Raw genomic sequence first — 15372 nt, 5'->3', positions numbered from 1 at the left:
AGAGGAAATATGAGATTGCAATTGCAGAATGATCTCAGTAATTAATTTAATACAGTATCCAGAAATGTTGTGACAGAAATGGAGGACAAAAGTTGAACTAGTTTCCAAGCCTTTGGCAAGCAAGTTGGCAAGCCATTGATAGTGAAATGAAGCAAAATAATTAAGCAGTTGCTTGTAAGTTGTAAGCAAGGTTCTAGTGTGCGGAACTCAACCTATTTGGAGAAGCAAAAGCCAAAACTTGCAAAAGAAAATGCAGACTAAAACCAGAATCAACTAAGCAGAAAAAACACTAAAGTAATATTAATCAAGAAAATGACACATTGGTAGAATCAACATTGAAGTAAACAAGAAATGTCAAAGAATAAAGGTTTGTCTCAACAACAAGCATTGCTATTTGAAATGGACGTATGTTGAAGTTTAATCCCATGAAAATTCAGAAATTTTCAACATAAAGATCATATTTTGCAGAAGGGAACAGATTGTCAGTGGAAAAAAAATCAATCTTTAGTTGGAAAGCAAGAAGAAATAAGAAATGTAGAGGAAGTAGATGTCGATCATCCAGTAGCCAACAAATGCAGCAGCAATCGCACCACAATCAAACCCTAATTAACGTCGCCCAGCAAGATCGCTTCGTTTTCAATCTGGCCAACTCACCTATTCCGGCAGCCGCTTCTTCCACTTTCGGGCGGCATTCCTGCGGCACATCGAAGGCGGAGGCGGCGAGGCGCTTGCGCGCGACCCCAATGTCGAAGAGGATCACGCCAGAGGCGGGGGAGCCAAAGGAACAACTCCTCTTGCGCCCACCCGACCACCCCGCAGAGCGCGCCGTAGCTGAGGTTCCCCCGCGCCTCGCTGTTGAAGGAGGTGAGCCCGTCTTCACAGTACGAGTAGCAAGGGCCGTAGAGTCGGACCTCGAGGAGACCGGAGGCGTCGTCGTGTCGTAGGAGAAGCACTCGACAGACTGGAGGATTTAAAAACTTTAGATTATGTAATGCGATTTGGGGAAAGAAAAAAAACCTTGATTTGTTCGCTTTCGATCTTAGCGAAGGTGACGATGTTGAGCACTGGAGGCTTACTAATGTGGCTGTGAAATGGCTGCGGGCGTCCTTGTCGCCATGGCCCAGGTGTCCTCACCACCGACGCATTGGTAGAATCAACATTGAAGTAAACAAGAAATGTCAAAGAATAAAGGTTTGTCTCAACAACAAGCATTGCTATTTGAAATGGACGTATGTTGAAGTTTAATCCCATGAAAATTCAGAAATTTTCAACATAAAGATCATATTTTGCAGAAGAGAACAGATTGTCAGTGGAAAAAAAAAATCAATCTTTAGTTGGAAAGCAAGAAGAAATAAGAAAGGTAGAGGAAGTAGATGTCGATCATCCAGTAGCCAACAAATGCAGCAGCAATCGCACCACAATCAAACCCTAATTCAACACGAAATGAAATGTCGCCCAGCAAGATCGCTTCGTTTTCAATCTGGCCAACTCGCCTATTCCGGCAGCCGCTTCTTCCACTTTCGGGCGGCATTCCTGCGACACATCGAAGGCGGAGGCGGCGAGGCGCTTGCGCGCGACCCCAATGTCGAAGAGGATCACGCCAGAGGCGGGGGAGCCAAAGGAACAACTCCTCTTGCGCCCACCCGACCACCCCGCAGAGCGCGCCGTAGCTGAGGTTCCCCCGCGCCTCGCTGTTGAAGGAGGTGAGCCCGTCTTCGCAGTACGAGTAGCAAGGGCCGTAGAGTCGGACCTCGAGGAGACCGGAGGCGTCGTCGTGTCGTAGGAGAAGCACTCGACAGACTGGAGGATTTAAAAACTTTAGATTATGTAATGCGATTTGGGGAAAGAAAAAAACCTTGATTTGTTCGCTTTCGATCTTAGCGAAGGTGACGATGTTGAGCACCGGAGGCTTACTAATGTGGCTGTGAAATGGCTGCGGGCGTCCTTGTCGCCGTGGCCCAGGTGTCCTCACCACCGACGCAGCGAGGTGCGCGACCTTGTGAGGAGGCTCGCTTATGAAAGGAAATTAAGGTTAGGAGTGAGATTCGAGGGGAAAAGGGCAAAGGGAAGAGAAATTGATTAGAGTTAATAAGTTAAAAGGGAAAATAAAATATTTATTTTTATATGTATATAATATTTGTTGAAATATTATTTTAAATTCTTTTTGGATATTTAATTTTTTAAATGAAATACATTTATATTTTCTACCAAACTAACACGTGTAAATTTTAAATGGATTTTTTTTCAACTTAATATTTTAAATGAATTTTTGATAAAAATTATACGATTTTAAATTTTATTTGTAATCTATATTTATTTTTATTTATTAAAATTTATTTATAGTTTTGTTGTAAATTCTTTTTAATTTTTATCTTTAATTTTATAAATATTATATTTTAAAATAGACAATTAATTCGATAACAAATTAATTTTTTATTTACATAAATTTGAAATAAATTTTATTTCCATAAAAAATTATCTCCAATTTAGATAAATTTAAAGCAGATTTCTTTCCATTTTAGTTTTTTTTATTAAATTTTATATAAATTTTTTGACAAAAATTATATCGTTTTAGATTTTATTTGTAATCCGTATTTATTTCTATTTATAAATATTTATCCGGAGTTAGGTCCAAGTTCACCTTGTTTAAAGATCGGCTCCTCACATCTCGATCCCTGTTCCGCTGTGAGGAAGACCGTTCCGCTGTGAGCATGGGCGACCGGAGATCTTCTCGTTCCGATGAGAGCATGGGCGACCGGATATCTTCCCGGCGCCATGACCGAAGCGATCGACGCAGCCGCCGCTGTGAGGAAGACCGAGGTAAGAGGGCTAAGCGGGATATAAAAGAGGAAGAAATCATGGATTACATGGTGAAGAAGGCGCAGAAGAAGGTATTGTCTAAATTTTTTTTGTGGACGTTTATTAGGGTTTGTGGATGTTTTCGGTTGGGTAAATTGTTGGTTGCTTCTTTTAGGCTCTGAAGGTCGCTAAGAAACTCAAAGCAAACGAGGCTGGATATTCTAACGATTCCAATCCTTTTGGAGACTCCAATTTGACTGAGAAGTAATATTCTTTTTCCAAATACATTATATTTTTTCTCACTTTGCTTTACTCAATCACAAGAAAAAAATTAATTATTTACTCGTATGATTGTAACTATGATATTGCACGAAATATATCGAAGAGTATTTGTAATTTGCAAGGAATTATACCACTAATCATTTGAATGTATCAAATATCAGGACATAGTTGTATTTGGATATAAATTTTTTCTTTTTTGTCTTAAGTATTCATTTCCTTATTTCTACAAAAAAAATTTAAAAAATAGACATATATCCTTAACATGATATCACTTTGTACTTATTACTTTATTTATTTACAAATTGGTAGGTTTGTATGGAGGAAAAAGATAGAACGTGATATTATGCAAGGTGTATCTCTTGATATATCTGTGAAGGCTGAAAAGAAGAGGCAAAGAGAAAAAATGGTATGTAATTATCATAGATAGTGGTATAATTTGTATTAGTTAGATTTTTTTTTAATATTGTATATTTCATTTTGCTTGGATTGATCAAGGAAGATCACATGATCTTCAGATGGCTTTAGCAACTAAAGAAGTATAATTTTAAGGTTATTCATGAGTGTATGTCTTAAAACCCATAGTGGTGTTTAAGGTTTGCTCCACCTGTCACTAAAATGGTTGCATCAAATACAGAGTTGTTTCCTGTTAGATAATATACACCTTAATTCCATCTACGTATAATTTTACTACAGCTCAACTTCTAAGACAGTTCGTCTGTCTATATTTGCTGAATTTATAATTTTGAGCATGATTTTTCATTCTGTCCTGAGACATGTTGTGCTAAGGGAAATGAATGATGGTTATTGTTCATGAATAAAGATAAATCTTTCTAACCTGGTAAAAAAAAGTGTATGTCATTGCTTAAACCTAAGTAGATTTTCTTGGATTTGTCTCTTTTAAGTATTTCAGTTTAATCTTCTATGTTCTCTTTTAGATAAAGAACTGATTAAAATTTTATAGGAGTTAGAATTTTGTCTAATTTACATAGTTCTTTTATTTTGCTACATCTTGAAAGTTTGTCTGTAGGTATTTAGTATTTATTATTGCATACTAATTTAGTTTTGATGCAGGCTGAGATTGAAAAGGTGAAGAAAAGAAGGGAGGAAAGGGTAATTGAAAAGGCACAACGTGAGGAAGAAATGGTTTGTTCAAATTTTCAATTTTCGACAAATACACTTATTTGAATCTTTGGAGATGTTTTCCTTAGGATGCTTTAGTTAAGCCTTCTCATACTTTCTTTGGTAAAATGTTGCAGGCAATGTTGGCAAGAGAGAGAGCTCGTGCTGAGTTTTTAGATTGGGAGAAGAAAGAAGAAGAGGTGATTATATTCTTAATTTGCCACATTTTTTCTCCTCCTAATTTTGAAGTCTTTCATGATATTCTTTTTATCTGTTACTAATCTTTTCCTACTGTGCAGTTTCACTTTGATCAAAGCAAAGTTAGATCTGAGATTAGACTGCGAGAAGGGCGTGCAAGACCAATTGACATGCTTACCAAGACCCTTAACAGTTCTGAAGAATTTGACTTTGATCTAAATGAACCCTACATTGTATTTAAGGTATTTACCTCTCAAATCTCAACTCTTTGATAAAATTCGAATTTAAAATAGCTAATGCTAATCGTGACATTTAGAATAGTTTTATTGAGCACTCTCTAACATTAAAGTCTATATTACTGCATATATAGCTTTGAGTATTGTTGATTGCTATAATAGTTATGCCTTGATGTGGTTATCTTTTCTTTTAAAAAAATTTTGAGTTGATTATTCATGGATGTTAAATATTAAAACTACAGGGGCTTACCGTTAAGGATTTGGAAGAACTTCGTGAAGACATTAAAATGCATCTGGATTTGGATACAACGACACCAATTCATATCAGATATTGGGAGGTAAAGTCCTTACTTTCACATCTTTCTTTGTGCTTACAACTTGATTTTATTTTTTTATATTCCATTGTACCGCTTTCACTCTCATTGACATGTAGAAGAAAGTATATTCTAGATTTGTCCTTTCAAAATTAGTCACTTCCACATTTTTTTGTATTTTTTTCAGCACTAATGGCTTAACATTTTTAATCTATAGGAGACACATGTTCCTAAAATTTTCTATATAGTTGATGTGACTTAATTTGGGCTTCTGATCACTAGATAATATTAATGAATCAAAATAATTCAAATAAAGCCTGGGATTTCATTTTCATTTCAAAGTTGATGAAATTGATTGAACTTTTTCTGATACTCAAATGATAATAATCTTCAAATTAAGCTATTGATATCTCAACACTAATTTGTGAACTATGGTTAAGTAATAACTTTGATCCTTTTATTTTATGTCCATGAATAGGCTATCACTTAACTATAATTCACAAATTTCTTGAACTTTCTGTTAATCAAATGATAATATTTTAATTAGAGGATGGAAATTTTATCACAATTTGTATAATAACTTCTTGTCTTCTTTTATCTAACTATATTTCATAATTTGAATAAACTCATTCTTTTACTCAAAGGATAATATTCTGATTAGGGTAATGACAATTTGACACTGATTTGTGAACTATTTTTTATGGTCACATAATAACCTTAATATCCTTTTCTTACCTCTGGATAATTTTTCTCTTTCTTTTCTCTTTAGCTGATATCTGATGTGTTCCTGATGATGAACAGGCATTGATGGTAGTTTGTAACTGGGAACTTGCGGAAGCTCAGAAAAAAGATGCAATTGATCGAGCTAGAGTACGGGGCGAGCAACCACCTCCTGAAGTTCTTGTAGAAGAAAGGGGTCTGCACTCGAGCATTGAGGTTGATGTGAAGAATCTATTGGAAGGGAAAAGGTCCAAGGAGTTGGAGTTGATGCAACAAAAAATTGAATCACAAATGCGATCAGGCACTGCTAAGGTTGTTGAGTATTGGGAGGCTATTCTGAAGCACCTCCAAATATACAAGGCGAAGGTATGCTACCAATCTTGATGATGAGATTAAACTTCTTTGGCATTGATTTCTTCTAAAGCTTTATACTTATTCTAGTATCTAGTCTCTGGTACAAATAATTGCATGCTCTGAATGATTGGAATCATCTACTACTGTTGCGTTCTGCTAGAGTTGAATCAATTCCATAATCAAACGTGAATATTTATGCCTCTATTATTTTCCATCGAATTGGTCTTTTAATGGACTTATCCTTAATCTATGTCCTCTGCTAGTTACAATTGATGTTATACTGAAATTTTTGCTTGCTAGCTACTATTGGAGTAAACCATAATAAGTGTGTCTGTACCTTGAGTTATAACATTAATGTTGTGTTAACTCGAGTGGATATGGAAGAGAAGAAATAGAATGAAATGATTGATTTTCTTGTTTACTTAGAAGTAAATAAAAAAAGAAGGTAATTTAATCCTCTAAATTTTCTCTTCATTTTTTTTCCACCCAAGCTAGGTGGAAATTGATGGAAATGGAGTTTACACATCTCATAAATATAAATGTGTATTTCTCTCATTTCAATTTTGTCTAAACAATCAAATAAATGAAAAATTGAAAATAAGATACTATTTATTTCTTCTTTTCTATTCACTTAAATTATTTCATTATGTTCTATTTCCTGGTTTCCAGTAAATAAATATAAGGTATGGATAACACGCTTCCCATCTTGTAAGCTATGGTTAATGGAACTCTTCATTTATCCTCTTTGTGCCTGTGTTGGGTTTGGACATCGTTACTCTGACGCCAACACTTCTAGTGGACACTTGGCATATCTAATAGTTATGTGCACAAAATTACTCGTTCTCCAGTCTAAGCAACTTATTGTTATAGGTGTCATCTTCCAAAAGTCTGTTCCGATTTTTCTGAAGTAGGGATAGGAATAGAATGGATAATTGAGGGCCTGTATCAGATGTGCCCTTGTCTCATGACTTACCTTTTTCATTTCAATGGTAAAGAATGAGCCATTTTACATTGTAGATTTTACATACATCTACCATTATGCTCCCAACTGTATTGTTTAAAGTTAATTTTAGGATCTACATAATCTAAGCCTATACTGTACGTTTTAGATGTTTCTTTCTATCTATTGTTTTTATTGAATTGAACTTAGCTCTTTTGATTTCTTGGATTTATATCTTAAACACTATATGCAGGCTTCTCTTAGAGAAATCCATGCCTCGCTTCTACGAAAGCATCTACAACATTCAGAGCATCCTGCAGAGGTTGAGAACCAGTTAGAAGAACATGAAGATGCAAAAGCTGAAGAGGATGAATTGCAGGATCTAGAGGGTATATAACTAAGGAATTTAATCCACTTGGTTATCTGAATTTGTTTGAGTGCTATGCTTATGCTTTAATTTTTTTTAGATTCCAAGCATTATTCTCCTGAGCATTTGATTGAGGATGCTGATGAACCTGAAGAAGCAGGTTCATTATCACCAGCTGAAGAAGCAGGCTCATTCTCACCTCAACTCTTGCAAGGTGATGAAGACGATGAAGCAATTGATCCTGAGGAAGACTGGGCTGAACTGGTAATGTACTGCTCCCTGTACATGTTATGTAACAAGCCTAGAATTCATCTCGACCTTTTGTTTCTAGTCTTGATATTCCATGTTGAATCGTGTGTTGGGCAATTTCTAGTGTACATGTTAGAACAAGCCTAGAATTCATCTTGATATTCCATGTTGAGTTGGCACTCCTGGGGAGATTAATAGAGGGCTGGGTTACTGCATTTGCAGTAATTAGATTGTTAATGCTAGTGAGTGTTTTGACTACTGCATATTTGGCTAAAATTTGCGAAAGCTAAGTCTAGAAAGTACATATTGAAGTTTTTTGTTTTTTTTGCAATCTTATAATATGCTATTAGTTATTAATATGGCAATTTGTTCACTTCCAGCCATTGTTGATTTTGAATCCTGACAACTAATCCTGCCCAAAGTTTCCTCCAACTCATACTTTTTTTATTGATTATTGTTTGGGTTACTGATTTGCAAGGACAAATTGCCTATATCAGCCAGTCAATTGTGTGATAAGTATCGGCTTTAGTTCTGTTTGACCTCCTTATTGCATTACTTTCTGAATTGGGAGGCTCAGTGTGCTGAATTTAGTGACTCATCTCTTGCAGGAGCGGAAACGCAAAGTTATAGAAATGGAGCAGCAAATGAAGACTCGGGAAGCAATGACTGCAAAGAAGGTGAGCCAACCTGAAGACAATATGGAACTCAAAGCCATGAGAGCGATGGGGGCTATGGATGAAGGTGATGCAGTTTTTGGTGCAGGCTCTGAAGTAGCCCTGGATTCACAGGTTTTATTTTACTCTCTTTTCTTCATATCAAAACTACATGTTCTGTGCTGTTACTCTTATTTCATCAATCACCACCTTATATGAAATCCATTTTGTTTTAAGAAACCTCACTGATGGATCATTTTCAAAGAGCATTGCATATGGTTTGAAAAAAAAATAGGAGATATCTAACAAGTGAAAATTTACTGAGCTTTGCAGAAGGAATGACATTGTTTTTCTTCTTTTGGGCTTTCTTTGTTTTAGGTGTATTGGTGGCATGATAAATATCGTCCGCGAAAGCCAAAGTATTTCAATCGGGTTCATACCGGATACGAGTGGAACAAGTACAACCAAACTCATTATGATCACGACAATCCTCCTCCTAAGATTGTCCAGGGCTACAAGTTCAACATATTTTACCCTGATCTTGTTGACAAGTCAAGAGCGCCAGTGTACACTATTGAGAAGGATGGCAACAGTGATGAGACCTGTATTATCAGGTTCCATGCCGGGCCGCCCTACGAAGACATTGTGAGTATTAATTTATTTTAAGCTTCTAGCAATATGTTAATAGAAATAGCGAATGCAGACATTGAGCCCTCACTAATGAAAAATTCAGAATTTTAGTCCTATTCTAAAATATCAAAGCAGCTTGATAAATTGTATTTTTATATCAAAATTATGGCATAATTAACCAATATACTCTTACATAGGTTAATTTTTATCCAAAATGTTGTCATCAGACTTTTGGTGAAACACATTAGTAGATTTAAAGTTTGTCTTTCTTTTTTTCCCCACATCTATGCTAGGTTTTTCATGTCTTTGAATTTAATGATAGCTGACCTTAAATGGCTGCCTGATATGTTTATGTAAAATTTGACAGGCCTTCCGTATTGTAAACAAGGAATGGGAGTATTCTCACAAGAAAGGCTTCAAGTCCACCTTCGAGCGCGGGATTCTTCATTTGTACTTCAATTTCAAACGATACCGGTATCGGCGATAGTTGGAGCTGTGTAGAAGAGCCTATCAACCCAAACTATGGATCTTTGCATCTTGAATTCTACATTATGATGCAAATTGTTTTTTTTTTGGTAACCCATGTAATCAAATGTATATTTTAAATCTGTAATCCTGTAGCAGTATTCTCTTTTTCCTGTGACGTGTGGAATCATGTTCTATTTTCTTTTTCCTACCTTGTTGTTTGCCTTTGTTTCCCCTCACATAGTGATACTAGAATTAGGCATTTGTCTCCATATAGTAATGTTAATCAATATTTCCTACATTGCTGTTTTTCCCCCAAGTAATACTAGAATTAGGCATTTGTCTCAATATATATCGAGAATGTTAATGTAGAATAAGGCTTTGTATAATAGAATTAATGTGATCCCGATAGTTCTTTAGAATGCACATCGGTAAGAATTTCGTGCTCCTTTTTAATACTTAGTCATGAATCTCAGTAAATATTGAGAATGTTAATCATTAACTATTTCATGAATTTTTAAAGGTTAAATAAATTTATTTTGGAATTGCTTAAGATATATTTTCATATTTTAAATGTCGATCGGCACCTCAATAATCAATGTTATGCAGTATAATAAAAAGAAAAATATTAAAATAAGTAAATTTTAATATAACCTGGATAACGGTTAATAATTAACTAAAAATTAAAGAAGAATGAATATAATTTATTTTCCTAAAACATTTTCTAGGTTTTAACTTTCAATCCAACAGCATCCAAACATAACAATTTATAATAAACCAAAAATAGAAATTATTATACCTGATCTACTGAACATTCTCTTAGCTGCAAAATTTTCTACTAAACTAACTCTACATGACCGAAACATTACACGAATTTCGGCCAAGATCCAACTCAACAACACAACCAAAATCTAAGGAACAATCTCATCAGTCGATAGGATGCTATTGAATCAGAAGCCAAGGCGACTAGGAACTCCTTCCAGTTAGTACACGGGATTGCTTTCTTGTTGATACGCATAGAAGGTAAGGACAGCCACAAACAAGACGAGGATCGTCATGCAAAGATACTTTGGGTCGAGTTGAGCTGCTTCGATGTTCCTCACAGTCTCGATCTTTGAATCTGAACCTGAGGCCATCTCCTCAGCTGAAAGAGTGGCCACCAGATGCTTCTCACTGATACCCGCAGCCAGGTTCTCTGTCTGATACATAGTTAAACATGTAAATTGCATGTTAATGTATGTCATTGAGAAAATATAACAGTTCAACAAACAAACAAAATACAAAAATACAAAAAAAAAGAAATCTTGTTCAGTTGATCACTAGAATTGAGCCGGAGAAGGGATTGACCGATAATCTTAGAAACGAAAGATGAGAGCACTGCACTGAAAACTTAAAACGAAATCTAGATGACCCACCTGAATGTCTCTACTAAAAGATTCTGCAGGTCTTGCTACTGATGATTTTGTGCCAGGTAGAGTTTCATTGTGGGTTCCCTTGTAGCTTGAAGAATTTCTTTTCAATTTCTCATTCAAAGCTCTGTTCTTTTTTATCAAGGCAGATATCTGCAAGGAAACACGAACAGAGAACTTTTGGAAGTTCACTAAATTTACAAGTTTGATTAGAACATCCTAAAAGAACACTGAGAGGATCCTAAATAACTCGAGTAAATCTAATGCAACTTATAAATTAACAAACAAGTATTGACTATTACAGGAGAACTTGACAGAATGAGATAACATAATTCATGTAAACTATCCACACGACATTCTCAGGAGACAATTTTGAAAGATGAAATTGCAACAGTGGAACCGAGAGAATCCTTAGCCCACAGATTAAATCAAACAACACCAATAAAGATTGGAACAAAAGACCCTTTTTAGTGTGTAATCCAACACTTCATCTTTGGAAAAAGTAAAAAAGGACAACACAGACAATTTATGATATAATTCCACAAATTCATAATTTAAAAGTGGGATGTTTTCAAGGACAGCCCACATATTTTATCATACTTGGCCTGTTTCTTACCTCATACATTAACAGCCAAACATAATACTTAATTTTTGAACGCCCAAACAAACACACAAGAAGATAAGTTATTTTCTGGAAAAGCATTATTTTTTTGTATGTGAAACATATGAAACCTGACTTAAGCCACATGCATTACTAATCAAGGTGTATGAAACCCTATTCAAATACAGTAACATTTATGATACATTAATGGTACAATAATGCACAGGAAGGGAAACAACAATATACCTCAACTAAATTTTATTGCATATAGTTCAGGCTCAAGATTAGTTTCAATTTACCTTGCTCAAGATTGTACATTTATTTGATTCTTAATATACTTTACCTTATATATATATATATATATATATATATATATATATATATATTAGTGTCAATTTTTCTAAGAAAACTTTGTAAGGTCTATCTTAACTAGTACCCAAATATAATTTTAGTCAAGACTGCAAAAGTTCACATTGGAATAGTCTATTAGCCTCTACACTTCGAAAGATGTACTAGAATAGAACACGGAAAAGTTAAAGGCATACCTCTGACTGAAGACGTTCTCTTTCCAATTCTAGTTTCATGACCAGATCACCAATGAGTTTTGTCCTGATACCAATGTCTTTAGCAGTGGCAACTTTTGCACCCTCAGCTTGATGCATGGATGTTTCCATGTATTCCAATTTGCCTCTTAGGAAACCCAGCTCTTCATTTAGTTCTAAATTTGTTTCAGTTAACAAAGTGCACTTAGATTCAGCATTCTCAGCCCTACTTTCTGCTTTTGAAACCTTTATTTTGAGCTCCTCAATCACAATTCCCATATCATCAATAGTATCATACAATCCACTTTGCTTCTCTTTAAGTGCTTCAACAGATGCCCTTGCATGCTCCAGTTGCATATCTGATTCAGTAGACCGTGAAAGGTTTGTTCTCTCGGAATTGATTTTTTGCAGCAAGACAGGCTCCTCATTCAATTTGATGTTGATGCCTTGCAGTTCGACATACTTACCTTCAGCACTTTCAGCTCTGTTTTCAGTTCTCAAAACATCAGCTCTGAGACCGTTGATTACATTTTCCTTTTGACCCAGTTCAGACTGCAAAAAACATTGTTGCTTATGACTTGATTCAACTGAGGCCGCTGCCAGCTGCATCTGGGCATGAGACTGTCTAAGCTGCTCCTCAAGTGTTTTCACCTTTTCCTTCAGGGAGATGATTTCTGGAATGGTCCCTGTGCTCGCCTTCATAGATTCTTCAGCATGTACATTGAAATGAGACTTCAGCTCATTCTCTCGTCTAAGTGAACTATTTAAACAAAATTGAACAACCTGAAGTCTACCGGCAAATTCTTTTGAAATAGCCAAAAGAACTTCAGCAGTATTTTCAGCCTCAAGTGCTCTCTCCAAATGTATTTCAATTGACTCTTTAATGAAGTCAAGTTCTGCTTCTGCATAAAGCAACTGTAGCTTAAGATCCTTCTCATTTGACCTTGTGTCTGAAAGCTTGTTTTCAAGATCAAGTTCTCGTGCCAATGATTCGTCCAACATTTTTAAGACACTCCATTGTTGATCAACAGTGCCAATGGATGACAAATGACCATTATCAAACTTCTGATTTTCATCCAACCCTAATTAAATGCATGCATTAGAGAAATTAGTGTCGCCATCTCAATACGTGCAAACAATAAAGCAACCTAAGAAATATGAACAACTTACTAGCTTCAACATGACACAAAGCTAGAATGCTTTCAAACTTCAATGACTGTTTTTGTATATCGGCAATTGAATCTTGTAACTTCCTGACAGATTTTTCAGCATCAAGCAATTTTTTGCCTACTTCAGAAGTAATTGCTTCGAAGTTTTCACCATCAAAAAGATTTTGGCATGTCTCCATGATTTCAGTTTGTAGAAAGGACATGAAGCTTTGCAGTTCTTTCACCTCAGTGCATAAAATTCCACACAATATATCAGATTCAAAAAACTTCTTAACAGACTCAGCAAGGATGTCCCCATGCTCCATCTTCCATGATTCAAAATCATTGACTCTATCAGCTACCAGCATCAAAAGTATTTCCAAATTAAGTAGCTTCTCTGAAGAATATGCAACATCAAGTTCTATTCTAGTTAGAGCCTCTGCTGCATTTCCTTCATTTATGTCGATTCCAATTGCTCGCTCATCCTCTTGTAAGGAATTATCATCATGCTCATCAATAGCCATCATCTGATTAATCTTGTCCTGAATATAAAATACAATTCCATAAATAAAAGTAATGACAACAAAGAATATACGGAAAGAAAGGAGAATTATGAAAGGTAAGTAGGGAAAAAATTGCAAGAATCCACTTATCATAATAGTTAGTTGCAACCAATTTTCTCTGTAGCATAGATATATAATGATGCTGAATGCTCATGAAAGGAGCAGAATTTAGTAGTCATCTATTGACTTGCTAAATGAGAAGAAGAAGAAAAAAATCACACAAGCAGGCACCAATAGATTCGGTACAAAATTTGTCTCTGATATCCAACAAATATCATGAAGCCCAATGTGTGGTTCTAGTAACAAACTTGCAAGAATCTAAGCTTGAAGTATGATAGCATGAATGAATGATAAGATACTGATAACAAAAAACTAAGTAAAAAAAGTTTGATCTAGTGAAACTAAGCAAAAAATCCACCTACCTTGAGCCTACAGACATCCTTCCTAAAATATCCAAAATGTAAATCTGTGTCAATAATAAAACAACATTTTTTACCACTCAAAAACACAAGCATCCTAAGGAAATCAACTGCCACAGATCGTCAGATCATCCACCCTCCTGTTCAAGCAGTCTCAAGCCGCCTTTCTTATCCCCATGTACAGTAGGATTAACCACGAAATTGAGATCGCGAATGACATAGAACAACAGATTTGCGCCGTCAAGCACAGTTAATACCATCACATCATCTCGGAATTTGCTAAATCTACATGAACGGCAAATCTAAAGGCGAAAGCTTACGTGACTTGGTGACGGTTATCGCAGGAAACGGCGACTCCGACGGATTTCGAACCCCCGAATCTTCACGTAGATCCTAGAAATCCAAACATCTAGGGTTCCCCGAGGCGCTAATCTGGATTCCGAGCTTGCAGAGCGGTGGGAGGAGAAACGAAGCGGCGCCTCCACCAGCGTCTCCCGTCGTGGATGCCGCTTAAGAGAGAGAGAGTGAGAGAGAGAGTGATGGGCCATAAATAACGGGCTGGTTATATTTAATACTGGGCCAAGTCCATTCTTGCCCAGTATTCCTATTAACAATATTATATAGAACTCATCTGTTATGGTGAGAGTCCTGGGATTAGATCCTCTGGATAGCTTTTTGCGATTCAAGAGATGGTCCTTTTATATATATTAATGGAATGAATGACCACTTATAAAATAGATGGAAATCATTCATCTTCATCAATGCATGTAAAGGGATCATTCCTAAATTGTAAAAAGCGATCCAGAGGATCTGGTCTTCTTGCGATTTCATGCGGCACGCTTATATGGCGAGTTCATAGTTCCATGTCATCCGCATGAGAAGTTGATAACGCAACGAAGGCCTCGATTCTTCTCCATGAAACCTAGCCACTCCTCCCTCTCCGAATCACCGAAGCGCCCCTCTCGTCGCAAATGCGCCTCTCTCGCTAAAGCTACAGGACCGGACCTACGACTCTCTCTCGCAGCGAGCCCTCTCCTACCGCGAGCTCTCCCTTGCCGCAAGAACGAGCTCTCCCTCGCCGCAATCCCTCTCCTTCCTCTCTCTCACCACTCACCGATGAACTAGGGCATCACTATCTGCCGAACTAGGGTTTCACCTCAACGGAGCAGGAAGTTGATTGGTAAAAGTTCCTCTCATTTATTGCTGTAGGAAGTTCATTTGGATCATACTTTCTTCTCTGGTTTAACATATTTTATATTTAGATCATCTCTATTGCTTGATTGATCTGGCATTAACCCGGAATGCAATATGTCTCTTTGCTGCAGGAAGTTTAGATGTCTCACTTGATTCTATTCTTGCTTTCT

The 15372-nt window shown here is 36.3% G+C and overlaps 3 protein-coding genes across 3 annotated transcripts; 1 reads left to right on the top strand and 2 right to left on the bottom strand.

Annotated features, from left to right (window-relative positions):
• Window positions 1-416: 416 nt before the first annotated feature.
• On the bottom strand, window positions 417-2052 carry LOC122009264. Its single transcript, XM_042565364.1, has 3 exons — window positions 1915-2052; window positions 1077-1800; window positions 417-961 (listed from the first exon to the last, which is right to left on the bottom strand). Exons 2-3 carry the CDS (start codon window positions 1249-1251, stop codon window positions 651-653), a joined length of 486 nt encoding a protein of 161 aa, XP_042421298.1. The 5' UTR covers window positions 1252-1800; window positions 1915-2052; the 3' UTR covers window positions 417-650.
• Window positions 2053-2623: 571 nt separating this feature from the next.
• On the top strand, window positions 2624-9625 carry LOC122009249 (cactin-like). Its single transcript, XM_042565338.1, has 13 exons — window positions 2624-2891; window positions 2975-3063; window positions 3391-3487; window positions 4153-4224; window positions 4338-4400; window positions 4500-4640; window positions 4877-4972; window positions 5750-6034; window positions 7216-7351; window positions 7430-7593; window positions 8187-8366; window positions 8610-8876; window positions 9229-9625. Exons 1-13 carry the CDS (start codon window positions 2712-2714, stop codon window positions 9346-9348), a joined length of 1890 nt encoding a protein of 629 aa, XP_042421272.1. The 5' UTR covers window positions 2624-2711; the 3' UTR covers window positions 9349-9625.
• Window positions 9626-10009: 384 nt separating this feature from the next.
• Window positions 10010-14528, bottom strand: LOC122009245 (WPP domain-interacting tail-anchored protein 1-like). The gene is made up of 5 exons (XM_042565331.1): window positions 14329-14528; window positions 13049-13568; window positions 11882-12960; window positions 10742-10888; window positions 10010-10525 (listed from the first exon to the last, which is right to left on the bottom strand). Exons 2-5 carry the CDS (start codon window positions 13551-13553, stop codon window positions 10310-10312), a joined length of 1947 nt encoding a protein of 648 aa, XP_042421265.1. The 5' UTR covers window positions 13554-13568; window positions 14329-14528; the 3' UTR covers window positions 10010-10309.
• Between the last annotated feature and the right edge of the window lie 844 nt (window positions 14529-15372).

This window comes from Zingiber officinale, chromosome 8A (assembly GCF_018446385.1).
Source record: "Zingiber officinale cultivar Zhangliang chromosome 8A, Zo_v1.1, whole genome shotgun sequence".
NCBI classification, from domain to species: Eukaryota; Viridiplantae; Streptophyta; class Magnoliopsida; order Zingiberales; family Zingiberaceae; genus Zingiber; species Zingiber officinale.
This window is presented reverse-complemented; position numbering and strand designations above follow the sequence as displayed.